The 19,078-nt window shown below is 38.3% G+C and overlaps 2 protein-coding genes across 4 annotated transcripts in view; both read left to right on the top strand.

Annotated features, from left to right (window-relative positions):
* Positions 1–2,291, top strand: part of LOC6051961 (interferon regulatory factor 2-binding protein-like B) — a 42,929-nt gene extending 40,638 nt beyond the window's left edge. For all 3 annotated transcript variants that reach the window (XM_038258869.1, XM_038258868.1, XM_038258867.1), the window contains one exon: positions 648–2,291. In XM_038258869.1, the coding sequence (XP_038114797.1) occupies positions 648–788 (141 nt within the window). In that variant the 3' untranslated portion in view covers positions 789–2,291. The remainder of the gene's footprint in view (positions 1–647) is intronic.
* Positions 2,292–13,225: 10,934 nt separating this feature from the next.
* On the top strand, positions 13,226–15,920 carry LOC119768571. Its single transcript, XM_038258578.1, has 2 exons — positions 13,226–13,291; positions 13,379–15,920. The coding sequence occupies exon 2, from the start codon at positions 13,419–13,421 to the stop codon at positions 15,888–15,890; it is 2,472 nt and encodes an 823-aa protein (XP_038114506.1). The 5' UTR covers positions 13,226–13,291; positions 13,379–13,418; the 3' UTR covers positions 15,891–15,920.
* The last annotated feature ends 3,158 nt before the right edge of the window (positions 15,921–19,078 follow it).

Here is a 19,078-nt window from a genome sequence, read left to right as displayed (position 1 = left end):
CCTCTGGACCGATCGTCTCCCAATCAGCTTGTCATGTTTTATTTACAGCAGAAATACTTTATTACTTCCAGCTAAAATTGCTTTGTTTTGATTTTGTCAGCCAGTTTTTCCAGCTTTTGAAACCCCGATTCTTTTTGCAATCGATTATTGTTTGTACCTGTACGAACAACACAAACACTATCACTAGCATCCTTAATCATCAAAACTGAACAATTTATCTACAAAACAATTCCGCACCATTCCACTCAATCGTTGATTATGTTGATCTGTCATTGACAGCAACAGCCAATGTTTTAATTGAAAGTTATGTGCCTTAAACATTTACATTGAGCATTTTTTACATTGAATAATCATTTACATGTTTTTCAAATTTCAAAGGTTGTCATTTGGCAACAGATTAATAGTCATTTACATGACAAACATGAATTACGTTTAATTTCAGTTTACATGAACCCTCTTTAAGTGTGATTTAACGCTTTACATCAGTTTTCAATTTTAAATTGAGCTTACTTACGTTGAAAGCATCGATTCAGTGCCGTGTAATTTTACACTTTTTTTTCTGTGCACCTCATAGCATTCAACGCTGAGCAATAAGCAAAAATCAACGATTTCAAAAAAAACTAAGCAATGTTTTTTTTCCTCCCCAGGGCTCCGGCGCCGAGGTGTACTGCCCGAGTGGCGAAAAGTGCCCGCTGGCCAACTCGACGATACCGTGGGCGTTCATGCAGGGCGAGATCGCCACCATCCTGGGCGAGGAGCTCAAGGTGAAAAAGGAGCGCGAAACGTAGAGCTACTACTACGGCAGTAGTGATGACCAGGGAGGATCATCGGGGGTGGCCATGTTGGGGCCTCCGCCGCCGCAGCCGGGCCACGCCGAGGACGGGTTGGTGAGCTCGTCGTCCTACCGGTACTACTACTACGGTCCGCGAGGGGTTCCTCCGATGGTGGCAGCTGCTTCGCAGCAGCAGCAGCCGCCGCCGCCGTCATCACCGCAGTCGCAGCATCCAGTTGTTTGGGAGTTTGGCCAGGCTGGAACTCGGTGCGAACTCGACTAGGGGGAGGCGCGTTGGGTTTTGGCCGCTGGACAAACTTGAGGATTTTTTTTTTGTTAATTTTTAAGAAGAAGCAGAAAGAGAATCTCGTCAGAGAGGTAGGTTCTTAGTGATCTTGACAAACTATTTGGTAGAGAAATGGCGAAGGAGAATACTTTCTTTTTTTTGTACCGGATCCGTTTTTTGGGAAAACACACAATAACAGGAACAATTGTTGTACATAATCAAAATAGGTTAAGTGGTTCTAACACAACAACAAAACACACAAACAAAAACCTGAAGGGTTTGGCCCCTTTGGATGAAACTTTTTTGGCACAGGAGAACGGTAATCGATTCTTCGTGATAAACCTCATTTTTTGGCGCGTCTTGCCTTCGCGAAAAAAAAAAACGTCGAGGGCGAGATTCGAAAACACAGAAACACACAGAAAAACGTTGTTCTTTTGTATGTTTATAATTTTTCCTTGTGAAAAAGAAGAAAGAGAAATAACAAGTGCGTTAAAAAAGCGACAAAAACGTTAGTTGAGTAAGCAGCAAGCAAAACAGAATCCTTAGTGATAATCGTAAGGCACGTGCAGAAAACTTGTGAATAGTATCGATAAGAGAAAGTAGCGTGTAGAATGAGAGAGAAATACATACACATATGTAGAGAGAAAGAGCGAGAATGCGTGAGCGCGAGTACAAGTGAATATGTTTGTTTTATAAAAAGAAGAAAAGATTTTTTAATTAGTTAAGACTTTTATATTTTAATGTGGCGCGGCAAGCGCAACCAATACACAATACAAAGTCCCTTCCCCCCTTCTAACAACTTCAGCGAGTGAGAGCAAGAAAAAAAATCGGAAGTTTAATTGCTACTTGCAAAAAACAATGCATTCTGCCAGTTTCAGAACATCTAAACAATGGAAAGATTAGTTTTTTTTTGTGTTAAGAAAAAGTCAAACGCGAGAAGTGAAACAAATCGGATAACTCTATTTTAAGAGTTAACTTATTTAATTTTTATTATATCTTTATATCTTTAAATCGCCTTACGTTCTAAAATAAAACAAAAGGAAAACGAAAACCTTACACACATATTTATGATTAACGATAGTTTTTCTTTTCGTTTTCGCGAAACCACCCGGGTGTAAATAGCCGAGAGGAAAACACAAAATCCGAGCAGAAGTGGAAACATTTTTGTTTTAAATTAACCGTTTTAAATGTTACGGCGAGAAACAATTTACAAATACAGATGGAAAACACACATACTTTTTAGTTTGTTTTATTATTTCGCTTCCCTTTAACTTTAAGTTTCTTCTGTTTTACGCTGTGAGAGCCAAACGGTTACGGTGGACCCAGATTTGATGACACGGGAATTTCCTCCCGAAAAAAAAGTCCGCTCACTCCACACCATCCCATCAATTATCGTGATCTTTGCGCAGAAAGGGGAAAAAAACTGTCGAATGACGCAAATCAAGTTGCTTTCTCGAATAAATTACCTTTAAGGATTTTATTCAGTGCTAAATTATGCAAATTTCAAAAATATAACTTTTAAAAATACCCAAGAAATGTTAATTTAGCAAAATCAACTAATTTTTCTAACTCAAACTAAAAAAAAACCGACCCTATTTCCCCCTATCTTGGTGCGGTATTCTTCTCCAATAGAAAACACCCGATCATCATTGACACGATCGACCGGGACCGTTGTCGTCACGGTGGTAAATGTTTGTGCAAGCACACACACGACGAATCGATCGCCGTTGAGTGATCGTCGCGCGGTGGCGGGGCTTTTTGTTTGAATTACGCCTGATTACGTGACGTGACAAATGAGGCGGTTTAGCGTCATTTAGGAGAAGGTTTTTGAATTTCAATTTGAGTGGAGGAACAATTATGTCGCAAGCTGCTTTTTGACGTTCCGAGAAAAACGCTTTTCAATGTTTGCCCTTGAAAAAACAAAAAATAGCGCACGCAACGTAAACAATAATAAACGCGTGTTGTTTGGCTGACCGTTTTGTGTATTGTCCCGAAATTTGGTTGAATTTGATTGCCGGAGTCCCGAGTTGGAATTAAAAAAAAAGGTGCATATTAGTCGGGCATGTACGTGTGACAAAACGTCCTCTGACTTGATTCCCTTCGGCCAGCTGTCGCTTCTTTCATATGAAGAGTGACATCATTGCACGGAGTTTTTCGGATCCCATATTTTGGTATAGCAAAAGGTAAAGTTTATTTGAGTTGTTCAATAGCTGTGCAAACTAGAGCGTCCAATTTCCCGGGGATGCAACATTCCCGGGAAACGGGAAATTTGCAGCAAATTTCCCGGGAATTCCCGGGAAATTTTAAATTTATCGAAAATTGTTCTGATTCCGATTCTGATTAATATTTTGCAACAAAATTGTATCAAACAGCAATTTTAATGGTCCAAATTACAAACATACAATTATAATGGATGTAAAATAAATGTTGATTTTCAGATAACCTCAACAGTTATGGTTCGGATGTCGTCAATCAACACCTTAACTTCCGACCTCTTGCGGATACCTTTTCAAAGCAATGGTGGTTGACAGGCTTTCCTGCAAGCATTCATTTGATTTGATTGATTTTGTCGGCATGTGATTTTTAGTTCACGAGATATCGAATTTTGAATGTTAGATAATTGATTATATAGCCGATAATATTCTTCCCAGTTTTTGGACAATTTTCTTTGATTCAGCTATAATAGTCGAAACTTTCGAGTGGTGTCAGTAAAAAGGGGTGGTCCGATTTGGACGAAAATCGAGATTTTTGCTCGTTTTGTTGGTATCAACAAATCAACATTTGAGCTTGATCAGAAAATGTGGATTTCGAGTGTTTTGTACGTTTGGGGCATGGCTCCATACAACCTAATAAGGCTTTCATGGCCAACTCAAACCTAAAATGTTTCCTGCGTAGCTTAGTTTTTGTTTATGATTTTCTAGTTTGGTAAATCGATCAATTTCTAAATGTTTGTTTGAACTTCAAATTTGATGTTTTAATTATCTGTTAAGTGGGCATTAAAATACACATTTTCATTTGCCCAAACTTTATAATTTGGTGACAAATTGTCAAAAACTTAATCTCATCACAGCATCGATCAAAGTAGCTCATCATCAAGAAGAAAACTTGAAAAGCACGTCCAAAGATGGGAAAGGGTGTTTCATCTTCAGACCTTTCATTTCACTTCGTGAAATTTTGGATTGCTACCCCGTATAGAGCCCTAAGACGAAGTTTTTTGTAAAAAAAAACTAGCAATGGAATTACAAAATCCAGCACCAGCCTTTAATGCACACGGGATATTTCTTGCGAGATTTCACCCAAAATTTCAGTTAATTTGGTTCATATATTTTTGAGAAATCGCGGTACCCGTAAAAGAACTTTAAGAATAAAAATAGCTATGCCAATTTGACAGTTATGACCGCGCATAAACCACTAGGTCTTAAAAATTTAAGGTCTGCGAAAAGCATACTGATAATTCTAGAGCAACATTTGAAAAGAGCAATTTCAATAACAAATACTGTTAAAATAACAGAATGTGTTATGGATTCTTCTTGTTAAATCAATTTTTGCATAAGAGTTGAATAATAGTTTATGTTGTCATAACAAAAGTTGTTATTGGTTTGATATTTGTTGACAGCAAAAACAACTTGGGAATAACATTTTTCGTTATAGAAAAATGTCTCCACATTAGGCCGTCCCAAAAAAATGAACAATTGTCAAATCTTTGGTGCTCACCCCTAGAATGATAGATTAGGATGTCAGGAACAATGTTTTCATACAACAAAAAATTCCAAAAAATGGTTTACAACTCGCGCGCGGAGCTTGAATGAAAAAAGTGCATTTTTCGATGATTTTTCAGAAATGTGAGTAACAATCATACTAAAGTCATTCAAATTTGGTCGCCTTGGGCTTCAAGTTATAGTTTAATGTCCCCTGAACAAATTGCTGACATAGTCCATAAAAGCTTGTGTTTGGGCATGGCAGGGCGTTTTAGGAAGAAAAACGTTGCTAAATCCACCATTAGGTGGGTGGTGCCTTCCTCACATTTACAATGTAATAATGAAAATAGTTATGAAAAAAATTTATACCTGATACAGACTTTTCCAGAAAACATGCAAACTCTCATTTGAAGCAATGTGGCAACCGGGCGTTTCGCATCTGGCGCGACTCTCGCACGTAAACAAAAAGACCCGGCCTTTTGAGGTTAGGCAAAAAATCACCCTTTTTTGTATCTACAAAAATCTTTTTCTTGGCATAACTTTTTAAATACTTAACTAAACAGAATAAAATTTAATAGGGTCTTAGGGGACCCCAAAACGAACAGAATAAGGCGGATCCGGCCAAAATCGGTTCAGCCAGTTCTGAGATAATCGTGTGGAAAAAAAATCGTGTCTACACACATCCCCACAGACATTTGTTCAGAATTTGATTCTGAGTCGATAGGTATACGTGAAGCTATATATCGGGGAGGCGTATTTAAGAAGTTCATTTTTCGAGTGATTTTATAGCCTTGCCTCAGTGAAGTGAGGAAGGCAAAAATGTATTTTTTAGCCAAAAAATTTCAAAAATCACTCCCCAAAACGAGCCAAACATTTTTGCAACCAAAACTAATGCACTCAGCTTATAAGAAATTTTACGGAAATCATTTTGCTTTTTTAACATTCAATTTATGTTCACGCAAAGCCGAGATATTTGCATTTTAGTGAACAAAAAGTGACGAATTTTCAAAATTCTTGGTATATAAGCGTTTTTAGCATAAACATTGGCTACTATGATTACAAACGGGAAGGAATATATTTTGGAATTTTTTTATTTTGCTCGCTCAAAAACGATATTTGTTTATAACATTTCATGAAAAAACATGAGATTTTCTCACAATGGTTGACCAATATCAGACCAATAAATTTTTGTGTTATGATAACATAAACTGTTATTATACTGTTATGCGAAAATGGATTTTACAAGAATATTCCATAACATTTTTTGTTATTTTAACAGTATTTGTTATTGAAATGGCATGAATTTTGTTATTACCGTCTGCCCGGGTAAGAGCACTCAAAAGCTTGAAATGTGGAAATCCGTACACTATTTCTGAAAATCTGTGCCTGTTATATCCAAAACCAATCAAAAATATCCAAAAATTGGGCAGTAAAGGAGCGTTCTTATATTACATACCCTACGGAAAGCTGAAAATGCGTTAGGTAACGTACAATTTTCATATAAGATTTCATAAAAAGTTGAAAAAAGACCTTGCGTTATAAGCGTTACAGGGGGGTTGGGGGGATCGCCCATCTGTTACGAAGGGGAGGGGTGGAGGGAGGTCAAAAATCACAAATTTTGCGTTACGTAATAATAGAACGCTCTCTAACCAGGGAAACAGCTGTACCAATTCACCCCAGATGACGATATTGCAGTTTCCAGTCAAAAACAAACTCAAATTTAGGTAATCACATTACACAACAATCCGTTACTTTGAATTTAGGTTGTCAATTATTAGGTAAATCCCTCTATTATTTTGGGATTGGGATACAATCAGCGATTCAAATTATTTATGGCATTTTATTTGAAAACATTAAAATCATTAGTCTATGTTAAAATTATGAGTCAAAAAAATTCGTTATCATTTCACAAAACCGTGCCATCTCTGTTGCAATCGGCTTTAACATTGACTACCTTCAGGCGAATTTCTGCTTCAACCACCTTCAACGATGTCCGTTTGGCTCTCTATATTTTGTTGAATTTCCTCATTCTATTTTTGCAAAACTAATCAAACTCGTACCTAAAACGTATAACAACCCGACTCGTATCATTGAACTAGGGCGTAAAATCACCCCTAAACATTTGGAAAAGAGAACTCTAGAATAGACCACATTTCGCGAAGCAAACTATGAGTAGAACTAGCTAGTGATGGATTGGCCAAAACTCGATTCGATTCGGACCCCTTTAGAAGAAATCCACGATAGATTAGTGCAGTTATATTACCCCAGAAGCCAGAAGAAATCAATTGTAGTATGTAACAACGTCCCACAGTTCAGCCATATTAGCTTCAATTGTTAATCGTTCATTCATTGCGGCGCGGAAGAATCGGATAATTTCCCACGAAATATTATAGGAGGATAATAATAATATTATAGGATACTATGTTAGGTTTCTGTTCCGAACGAGGCTATAGTACCTTCAGCATTACGGGAGAAAGCTCGTTAGAAGTAATTCAAGCGCAATAACTCTACTGGAAATATAGTTCTTTATAAAATGCAAAACCACGCATACGGGATTTGATCCCGGGAATCGATGGTGAGTAGGATATAGCATGTTACAATTTTCCGATGACTCCCACGGTTGGGAGTCTACTTATAAGTGTGCTGAGAGCCTTATTAATTTTAATCAAGTCAAAGTTTAATCTTTCTTTCGTTCGCATTTATGTTCCATCATAGAGATCAACGTTTAGAGCGAGCAATCCAAATGGCGTTCCATGGTTTAAATTCTGATTTCTCTAAAAAAAAACTAAAACAAATCAAGAAATTTCAGCGAGTATAAATCGCCAACAAAAATCAAATCCAAATTGAGTCACTTAAAAAGTGCTCACCGAAAAAAAAGAGTCACAATCAATTAGTTGTTCGCGCCAAACAGAAGAAAAAACGCAAACCTACTTTCATCCTTTGGTTTTCACTTGATTAAAGCATTCGCTGACATGGGCAAACCAGTCCCACATTGGAACACAACACTCGCCATATTTGTACATATGTGAAGAAGAAAAAACATTGACTAACTGATCAAGTTGAACATCTATCATTAAAGAAAAACAACCCAACTACTATTGGACGCGTGAACAGGGTGTTCACGGAGAGCGATCTCAATCCTGAAACATACATTTGGTTTGAAAGTACCATTAGAATCATTAGGATACACATCTGGCAGCAAAAAGAGGAAATAAACGATATAGCCGAACAATCCGCCAACTAACATAACGTAAATAGTAAATCAACACATCCAAAAAAAGAAAAATCTACCATGAAAAATTATGAACAAAATAATATCAACATTGAAAGGAGGAAAAGCAAAACATTTTACTAACGCATTATTCGCGAACAATTGTTGGACAGGAATAAAGGTACTGTCCATAGAGAACAAAACACGCAAAATAACTTGAAGAGTTGATTCATCAAACATGAGAGAAGAAAAAATCAGTAGTTTCTATCAATTGGTAATTTGTAAGCCACTAAAAAGAACAAGTTTGTACATAAATAAAACATTTGAAGAAAAAAGCATTGGAATATACTAAAACATTTGATTTGAATCGAGCATTTTTAGCAACAATCCGAAATACCACACTCATCCAATTTTGTTGTAATTGTCTGTTCTACAACTTTGTAAAACTTCTGGGTTGATGTAGATTCGAAAAGTACATTAAATTTCCCTGAAAATGAAATGTTCCAAAATGTTTTACAGTTGAGTTGCAAAAGTTTATCAATTTTCAAAAATAGTCCGAAAAATCTGGGGGCAAAAAATATTTTTTTTAAATTTTAATGAAAATAAAAGTAAAATCAACTTATAACAATCTAAAACAAATTTTCCACATTTCTGGATTTTTTTAAAAAAAGGTCCAATAAATAAAATTTTGAATTTTTGCTTTTTGGGTGTTTTTAACACCCCTGACTCAAGGCGGTTTCAAAAACACCCAAAAAGCAAAAACTGGAAATTTGGTTTATTGGACCTTTTCAAAAAAAACTCTAGATTTATAATCATATTTAGCATATTTGGGCTGGATTAAAAGTATTTAGATTTTTTTATGAAATTCCAATGTAAGGCACCGCAAAAACTTTTTTTTTGCAAAAAAAAAGGTGCAGGTGGTTATGTTACACATGACCAGTATGACAAAGAACTTACCAGAAAAGCTTTTAAAATTAAGCCTTTTTGTTGAATTATGCGTCAGATAAAATCAAAACATAATTGGATTTATATATTCGCTCAATTTCTCTTTATGCTCCGTATCAAAAGCCATGATATCTGTATGGTTCGATCTTTGTCCCCTATTCGGAACAATCGTGAGGTAGCGGTCTCTCCAGATTGTGGCCACCTTTTTTCGAAATGGCCGGTATTGAAAACCATGAGGTGTGATACCCATATTGCCAAAACTCGTTGGTTCAGTAAATCGTCGCCATCGTGCTAACTTGTCGTACGTGCATTTTGGGCCAAATTGAGTTAAGGACGCCATATTGTGCAGCTCACAATGCCTCACCTTTTGACCGTCACAGATCCCCAAAATTCGATTTCAATCCTGAGATATTCAACAAAAACCGAAAAAACTCCGTGCATTTTTGTCACTTTATATATGAAAGTAGTTTCAATCTTGTCGTGCTTGTCACTCCATGAAAATTGATGTAAGTGCGACAAAAGGCCAAAGGAATTTCAGGCCAGGAAAGTCAGGATGCGTTTGTCGCACGTAGAAGCTAGACTACCGTAAACATTTGTAATTATAACTCGGGACTCCAGCAACCAACTTCAACCAAACTTTGGGACAATGCACAGAATGGTCAGCTAAACAAAACGTGTTTGTTATTGTTTACATTGCGTGCTCTCATTTTTGTATATTCAAGGTCAAACATTAAAACGCGTTTTTCTCGGAACGTCGAAATGGCGGGTGCGACAAGATAGCACGTCGACGTCGAAATGTCTTCCCGGGAAAACTTTCCTTTAGGGCACCGGCCACTCCAAGTTGTGGCCAATACTGTCAAAATGGTCATTTTAATTACCAGTATTGAAAACCATGAATTTTGATACCCATATTGGCCAGTCTCGTATGGCCTTCCAACGGAACAACCCTTGAGGGATCTGGCCACTCCGGGTCTTGTGGCCAGAATATTCTGATGGCTCTCAATAATTCCGGCTGGCCTGCCTCCGCTTGGGCTGCTCCTTGCTCCAGGCCAGCTGCTTTTCGGCCAACTGCTTCTGGACCTCCAGGCCATCTGCTTCCAGATCCAGGTAGTTGTTTACTCCTCGGCGTCCAGCGATAGAATGATTTCCGTGGGCTGATCGAGCCAAGATCGAGCGGGGTTAGAGGGTGACGATTCTCGAGATTTTGAATTTCCCGGGAATCGAGAGTTGAATTTGGCCATTTCCCGTGAATTCCCGGGACCCGGGAGTTTTTTTCAACTATGCCAATAGTGCCAATAATTTAAAAAGGAAAAGTCATAAATTTATTTCTTTTCAATGAATTCGGTTACAATTAATTCATACTTATTAATAGAAACGTTAACTTAAGTAGCCTCATCATTTCAAGAAACTATTTCAACCTTTAGATTTTTTTCTGAATCTGCAAATACAAGATCATTTTTTTGAGATTTTTGGGACTAGGAATTGTAGTTTAAAGTGTTTACGAGTCTTAATTTGTACACAGTGACTTTTCAAAAGTTGTTGTAAAAAATAGCAAATATATAATTTCCCAGTATCGGGATGTTGCAATATGATACATAACAGCTCAAAACAACATTTTAAAATTGTTTTTTTTTGTTGTTTAAGGTCAACTAAAAATATTCATTGAAGAAATATTTACATTTTTCAGGAAAACCCGAATGTTCACAATTGGCGGGACCTTAACAAAGATTGAGGCAATTTTTACAAATTGCCAGAGTTTTGCCAGAGCGGTACGACCCCTTCCATTTTTGAACATGCGAAAAAAGAGGTGTTTTTCAATAATTTGCAGCCTGAAACGGTGATGAGATAGAAATTTGGTGTCAAAGAGACTTTTATGTAAAATTAGACGCCCGATTTGATGACGTACTCAGAATTCCGAAAAAAACGTATTTTTCATCGAAAAAAACACTGAAAAAGTTTTAAAAATTCTCCCATTTTCCATTACTCGACTGTAAAAAAATTTGGAACATGTCATTTTATGGAAAATATAATGTACTTTTCGAATCTACATTGACCCAGAAGGGTCATTTTTTCATTTGGAACAAAATTTTTCATTTTAAAATTTCGTGTTTTTTCTAACTTAGCAGTGTTATATTTTAGAGTGTAGCAATTTTCTACAAAGTTGTAGAGCAGACAATTACAAAAAAAAATATATATAGACATAAGAGGTTTGCTTATAAACATCACGAGTTACCGCGATTTTACGAAATTTTTTTTAGAAAAAGTTACTTTTTGCGATTCTCTTTGTTTCTTCGTCCGTGTCTGTCGCGGGTGGCGATGAACGGCCATGATCGACGACGACCAACTTTTTCAAAACTTTTTTTCGTAGAATCGCAATAACTCGTGATGTTTATAAGCAAACCCCTTATGTCTATATATCAAAATTTTTGTAATTGTCTGCTCTACAACTTTGTAGAACATTGTTACACTCTAAAAAATAACCCTGCAAAGTTAGAAAAAACACGAAATTTTAAAATGAAAATTTTTGTTCTAAATGAAAAAATGTAGAGAGATGTAATGACAATGTAGATTCGAAAAGTACATTAAATTTCCCATAAAATGACATGTTCCAAATTTTGTTACAGTCGAGTAACGAAAAATGGGAGAATTTTGAAAACTTTTTTTGTGTTTTTTTCGATGAAAAATACGTTTTTTTCGGAATTCTGAGTACGCCATCAAATTGGGCGTCTAATTTTCAATAATAGTCCCCTTGACACCACATTTCTATCTCATCACCGTTTCAGGCTGCAAATTATTGAAAAACACCTCTTTTTTCGCATGTTCAAAAACGGAAGGGGTCGTACCGCCCCTCCGTCACGAGATATCAAAAAACGGACCTCGAATTCGTGATCAGGGACAAAAGTTACCCCTTAGGACAAAGTTTCACGCAAATCGAAGAGGGGTCGGGGCAACTTTTCCCGATTTCGTGTAAGTTGGTAGAGAATTACCCATAGGTATTTAATGTCCCGGGACTCTCGACCAAATTTCCCGGGAATCGAGAGGTCCAAAAATGGTCGATTTCCCGGGAAATTTTTCCCGGGAATTCCCGCTCGTCACCCTCTATGCGGGGTTATATTGGCTCAGAATGGTGACGGATGCCCCGCCTCTTTGTGCCTGTTATCCCAAACCACATCATTCGCTTTTTGTTGCAACTGTGTGGAAAATTCCACGCAACAGTGCCTTGTTGCGTTGCAGACCCCTTCCCCAGTACCAAGCATGCAACATTTTCGTAACGCGCGACATTTTTCGTTTTTCTGGATTGACACCTCACCAGAATAGAGCCCTTAGGACAAAGTTCTTTGTCAAAATAAATTTTCTTCAATATATTTGGAAACTAATGATTGCAAAACAACTGGACAGGTGTAAAAACCCCCCCCCCCCCCCTCCCTTCGACTTTGGTCAGAGTCGAGGGATAAACAAATATTTGCAACGGCCTAACGGAAAATGATAGAGTCATCAAAAGATTTTTAGTGTTTTTTTTCGATGAAAAATAAGCCCTTCCTATATCACCGTTGATCAGAAGGCATGACGTCGAATAAGTAGTGCATTATTTTTCAAATAATGCGCTAAATTTTCACGGTGAAAAAGTCATTTCTATAGAATCGTTTATCGAAAGACACGCTGACATTTAAGATAGACCATTTTCAGCGCGTTATCTAAATTGTACAAACAGTAACAATATACTAATAAGTCCATATCATAGCACTACTGGTCGGTTGGCACGCGTTTGATTAAAAAAAACTTTTAAATAATCAAAAATGTATCTTTCCGCAGCCGGTAAACAAATTGTTTATGATCGCATCACCTACCACAGTGAATCCTGACCTCATACCCATCTTACTAACCCCCCAAAACTCACGTGATACTTTGTCGAAGCGCAGCCGATTTAGCGGTCTCCATCACTCAAGTATCGGACTAACATTCCCATCCACTTACCCGTGTCTTACCACTGGTCGTGGCCGGCGTCGGTATTGATCAGCATGATAGGGACCTTTGAAAATTGTGAAAGGGGTGATGATTGGTTCCTACTTTTCATCTGTGGTCCACAAGGCAATTTTTCTGGGTCCTGGTCAATAACGAAGTAGCATCTACGGGTAGACACCAATGCTATGCTATGCTAAAATTATATTTTGAAAAACCTTAAATTCGTTTAGTTTCAAGTTTGCATTTCACACGTGCACTCCAAAAAGGTACACGTTGCCATGACACCCCACCGGTAAACATTATTAACCATAAATAATCGTGAAACGGTAAACACACCCCACCGACTGCGCAACCAACCCCAGGAACCCGGAAGCAGCTGACCGTGAAAACATGCTGTCATAGTCCCTGCGCCCTAGGTAAGCTCGCAGCTGCTCCTTGTTTTTTTCATTCTCCACGTTGCACCCGTGAAATTTTTTGCCACTTTCAAACTGATTCAAACTTAGGTGAGCATCGGTCGTGCAAGCACGTGTTATTTGTGTCACGATGGAGCAGAACAACGACTACTTGGATGCGGCGTTCAAGGAGATTTACGACGAGATCGATCGACTTAGCTACGTTCCGGTTGAGGGTGCAAATCTGGAACCGTTGGACTGTAAGATCGTTAGGAAGTGTGATGATCATCAGCGGGGTGACTTTCTGCGGGACGAAGACGTCGAGGAGTTGATACAGTACTCGAAAAAGTTCGTCGAGCAGACGAGAAACGAACTGCTTCCGGCGGTTGGGTTTAGGGATGTTCAAGAGCACGCGGTGCAGTGTGTGCGGAGTGAGAAGAAGTGCAACAAGAAGCTGAACACTCCGCCAAAGTGGGCGACGAGTGGTGGACAGAAAGAAGCGGCCGCCACGAATCGCGCCACTGCTATTAGGATAGTGAAGAAGATTCCGCCGACGGGTGGCAGGAAGAAACTATTGGATGAATCTCCCGGGACGCTGAACAACCAGAGGCCGCCAAGTCAGGCGAAAACGGTTCGGAATGTCGGCGTCAACGTTAACTTCATCAAGCAGAAGACGGCCAAGCAGCAGAACAGCGTGGTATCGACGGCAACGACCAACGTTACGAAGACGCCGCCGGTGATCAAGAAACCGGTGACGCCACAGTCGTCCGGAAGAATCTACCGATTCTACAGCAGTAAATTGAACCCGGAGCAAGTTTGGGAGCAGCAGCATCCCGAACTTGGATACGAAAGTTCCGAACGAAGCATCTTTCCGAGAAGACTCAAGAAGAGTGATTTGCTGGCGAAGCAGGCGGAACTGCCTGCTACGGCTGAGAAGAAGGAGCTCAAAGTGGTTCATCTGACGCAAGAATTGGTTTCTGAAGAAGTTCCGGATGTTGAACCGATTGCTCAGACTCAACCAGATGAACAGAAGGCTGCAAGTGTAACACCAGAACCGGTAGTGGTAGAAGAACCTGAACTTCCAAAAACGCCAGCCATCACGAAGCACGTGATTCCGACGATCTGCATTAAAGGAGACTGGAAGGCGAACCTCAAGGTACAAGAAGCCTGCAGGATCAACATTCTGGACAAGAAACAGGAAGGTGATCCATGTCCACGCAACTTGAAATACCTGGAAATCAGGTATGGATTGTCGGAAGATCCAATCGCTTCCACTGTTGACCAGAAGGATAACCTAGAAGTTCATACTAGTCCAAAAGAACCAAAGAAACCTGCAGAACAACCCCAGCTAACTCTGTCGTTTAGAGTACCGAAATCTGCTCCCAAATCAACTAAGAAAGGAACTTCAACAAACAAAGCATCTTCCACAAACCGATACTTGCAACCATTTTTGGATCTGAAAAAGTGCAAGGTAACTGCACAGCCGAACCTGTTCCTGCAACCAACCGATAGCGATCCAAGCAGTTCCGACAGTGACCAAAAGTTCGTCCTGGAGTCCGACTCAAGCGACAGCTCCCCAGAGGACGATCTAAACCTGTTGCCCTTCAAGTGTGATCCCAGTCCGAAAAAGGTTCCAAACATTGAAGCATCTTTCAACGAACTCTCCAGCGTTCCACGGTTGGTAAGTCCAGCCAAATCCGTCCAGCTGCAAGTTCCATCGCCCCCATGCCGATTTAATTCACCACCCAAAACTCCTTCACCGGCTTCCTCCATCCGAGACGTTGATCCCGTAACTTCCCAGATGGAAGCCCCCGCCTCGTCCAAGTTCCTAGAGAATCTCCGCATCTGGAGGTCCGCCATCGCGGTGCAGTCCGACAACATGAAGCTCGGCCATCAGCTGACGGAAAATCTGGACGTGCTGAAGCAGAACATGGAGGTGATCGCCGGAGAGACGCAGAACATCACCCGCATCACCCGTAACTGCGAGCAGAACCTCAAGCAGATCGAAGGACTGAAAGAGCGCTACCGACAGAACTTGAGCTCTCCCGCGGCATCCAATCGGCATCTCGGAGAAGGCTGTACCTGCTTCGGCTGCCAGCCGGCAAGCAGTCCCGCGGCGGAGCCCGCGTTCGACACGAAAAACTTCCAACGGGTTGTGCTGCAGCAGAGTCCGCGGTATGCTAAAACGATCCGGAAGATCTGCGAGGACGGCCGGAGCCGATCGTTCAAGACGAGTGGAGCCGGTTCGGCGGTTGACGCGAAACGAGCTGCGCGGAGATTCTTGCAGTCGTACAGCCGCTCGGTGAGCAGGATCAGCAGCGGAGAGATAACGGTGCCGGAGCTGGAACTGTCGAGGTCGCACTCGCCTGGTTCGGTGGGTTCCTGGTACGGCGTAGCGCGTAGATCGAGTAGCAGCGATGAGGAGTCGGTAACGAGCAGTGGAAGCAGTTTGGGATGTGTAAAAAGGGGCGACCTTGTCGGTTCATCATCTTCGGAGATACAACTGAATTACCGAGCTCGTGGAAGCAGTGATACTTCGTCTTCGGAAGCTAGTGCGTTCGTTAAAGGCGGAGCATCGATGTCCGACGAAGGCGAAGTGTTGAGTCAGGGTGAAATAAGATGAAATAAAGTTACGTGTTTTGTAAAAATTTCATCAATTGGGCATTTTTGTTAGTCCGAAACTATACCAAACAGAATATTTTTCAACGGAAATGCTATTCGAACATCGATATATGGAATTAAATGGTCATGATTCCTAAATCATTTTAGCTTATATTAGGTCTATTCCCGTACTGCAGAATTCTGCAATTCTGCACAAAAACGGCAGCAGAGCGTTCCCGTACTTTTCTGCAACAAAAATAACTTTTTTCTCAGGCAGAACTTCTGCAGTGAGAGAGGTAGAAGTTGCAGCAAAACCGTTCCTGTACTTTTCTGCAAGCTCTCTCTTCTCTTATTGAAAAGCTACTGCAATTTGGTGTGATGGATGTTGAGTACACGCTTACATAAAATTTGCAAGTTGGGTGAAATCAAGCATTTTACTATTAGTTGTAATAATAAATGATTTTGGGGTAGTTTTTTATGTCTGGTTTTATTGAGAACGATTTTTTTATGTTAACGATTTTAGGCTTAGTTCATTCATGTAAAAGATAAAGCGATTTTTTTAGTGTTATCATTTTTACCTGATAAAAAATTGAAAGCTTAAGCCATAGTATTACAGCACGGCTAGTACCTCAACTAAAAAAAAGTACTATAAAAACAAATTGTTTAAACAACTTTTAAAAGACACATTTTGTTTGAGTTTAATAAATTCAAATAATAGTTGTTTAGGATAATAATTTTTGATCTTAAATTGATTTTGAATATAATAAATATATGTGTTAAAATAATAGGTAAATTTAGTTGGCAAATAATAAATTGTACCTTTAACGGTGCTACCAATTTGTATTCTTATATGAACAAAAAACAAATATTAATGTAATTTTTTCGAAATTTAAATTCTGAAACTCTGAAAATCTTGAATTCTTAAATTCATAAATTCTCAAATTATTAAATTCTTAGGTTCCTAAATGCTTAAATTCTTGAATTCTTCGCCATCTTGAACCATAAAAAAACACACATATTTTGGAGTCATAGTTTAGATTCGAAACTCAAATTTAGATGATCTAGAGATTGGAAATTTGGACTGTTACTATTTTATTTATGTTTGAGTTTTAAAATTTTTGATTTACACAATTTTTTAATTTTTCTTATTTTTGAAATCATAATTTCTTAAATTTTCTATCTTATTATTTTAAACTGTAGCTGTTGAATTTTTGGTGTTCTGAACTCATAAATATTCAAACTTTTGTTTTTTTTTTATTTCGATTTTGTTTTCAACCTTTATTTTTTTATTTTGAATTTTTAAAATTAAAATTCTTTTGAAATTTTTAAAAAAATGAAATATTTAGTTTATAATTATTTGATTTTTTAAGCTTTGAATTTGTGATTTATTATTCTTTTTTTTATTTTTCATTTTTAAATTTATCAAATATCTGATATATGTTTTTTGGAAATTTCTCAATTTGAAAATATTAGTTTTTTTAAAAAATATTTTTAATTATGGATTTTGTAATTTCCAGATTTCTTAATTTAAGTGTTTCAAATTTTTTGAGTTTTTGATTCATTTTTTTTAAATTTTGGCAATTTTGCTGTGTCACCGTTGTTCTTTCGTGTGACATCCAGTCAAAATTTATTTATGTTATTATGAATAATCTTTCAAACATTCTGCAATTAAAACATGTGTTGGTCCCTTCTATATCCAGGTTTTTAAGCGAAGATGGCGTTCGAATGGTGAACGCCCGAAATGTCAAAATCGCGCAGTAGCACCAACATTAGAAAAAAAATGTGGCTGTTATGCCATGGCACACTTGTTCCGTAATGTTGGTACCACTGCGTGATTTTGACATTTCGGGCGTTCACCATTCGAACGCCATCTTCGCTTAAAAACCTCGATAAAACCTTTGTTTGTCTTTTTTTAATCATATTTATTAAACGTAATTGCCACTCTAATTTGTATTTTTTTAACCTGATGTGAAAAATTTGAGTTGTTTCTGATATTAATTTCTACCTAAGCATAATTAATTTCTAGTTACTCAATAAATAATACATCCTTGATTTTTTGAATAAAATGTTGTACTGCATACAAAATAATATCCCCGTTATAGAGGTAAACTTAACTTAAGAATTCTTTTAATTACTTTTTTTGTGAACCGTTTTTTAATAATTTGAAATAATTTAACAACTTTAATACCCAATTTGAGTAAATCCACTCAGCTGTGTACAATATTGAGCATGAGCATGAGCATGAGAGACCACCCATGGTTGTCCTTCTCCGTTACTGAACAGAACCGTAATATCCTATCAACACAACCGGTCATACGCTTCAACGATCAAATAATGTTTCCCTTATCAACAGCATGCATGAATGCGCTGAAAAGATAAAACATCACGATCATCAAAACTAGAACCGTTACTAATAGGAAACAGTCATTGGCCACCAACGGCGCCCGCCATGTCAGTTTGTAGATCTCGAGGGAACGGGACGGGAATATTAGTTAGCACAGGCTGCTACCAAGGGTGGGTTCTATACGATATCCACACCCCCGCGTGTGCCGGAAAACTACTTCTACTTGGGATTTTGTTAGTGGGTAAGGGTAATGGCCAGGATTCAACATAGAGGATGATGATGCGACCCAATAATCAATAAATTTTGTTTAATGGTGTGATGTATTATGCATTCTCAAGGCAATCAGTCGGAGTATGCGGATGAGACTATTCCCGGTTATTTGGTGTTAAGTTTAGCATAAATGATTCAATCTTAGACAGCCGGCTGTGGAAAGATAGAATCAAAATTGTGTGTAATTAAAAGGTGAAATATTATACTCAGCGTAACACATTTACGTAGAGTTGACCTGAGACTATTTATACTTTTAAGTTTTTATAAGATGAGCGACCAATTAATTACTGATGAGTTATGAGTTATCTGAAGGACTTGAACAATCGCGTTGAAACAATATTTGTCACCGTGCTTTACGAGCTATAATGCTAAAAGGTGATTTCGCGGGAAACGAAAGGTCAAATATAATTTATATTATGCTAACGCAGTTAAAAACGAATCTTCCCATGAAACAATCGCGAATCATAGAACAAAGAAACCCGACTGACTAACGAGAAAGACGATCGCGATATTTGAACTTTACAATCTAACTAAGAAGAAAAAAAGCCACGTCAATAGAAAGGAATAGACAAACATACAGGTGACCACAAAACGGA

The sequence above is a fragment of the Culex quinquefasciatus genome, chromosome 3, assembly GCF_015732765.1.
Source record: "Culex quinquefasciatus strain JHB chromosome 3, VPISU_Cqui_1.0_pri_paternal, whole genome shotgun sequence".
In the NCBI taxonomy this organism is placed as follows: domain Eukaryota; kingdom Metazoa; phylum Arthropoda; class Insecta; order Diptera; family Culicidae; genus Culex; species Culex quinquefasciatus.
The sequence above is the reverse complement of the archived record's forward strand: the minus strand, read 5'-3'. Positions and strand labels throughout refer to the sequence as shown.

Bases quoted from the DNA above. Each gene is read 5' to 3' on its own strand.
- LOC119768571 (XM_038258578.1), top strand. From the start codon at position 13,419: ATGGAGCAGAACAACGACTACTTGGATGCGGCGTTCAAGGAGATTTAC.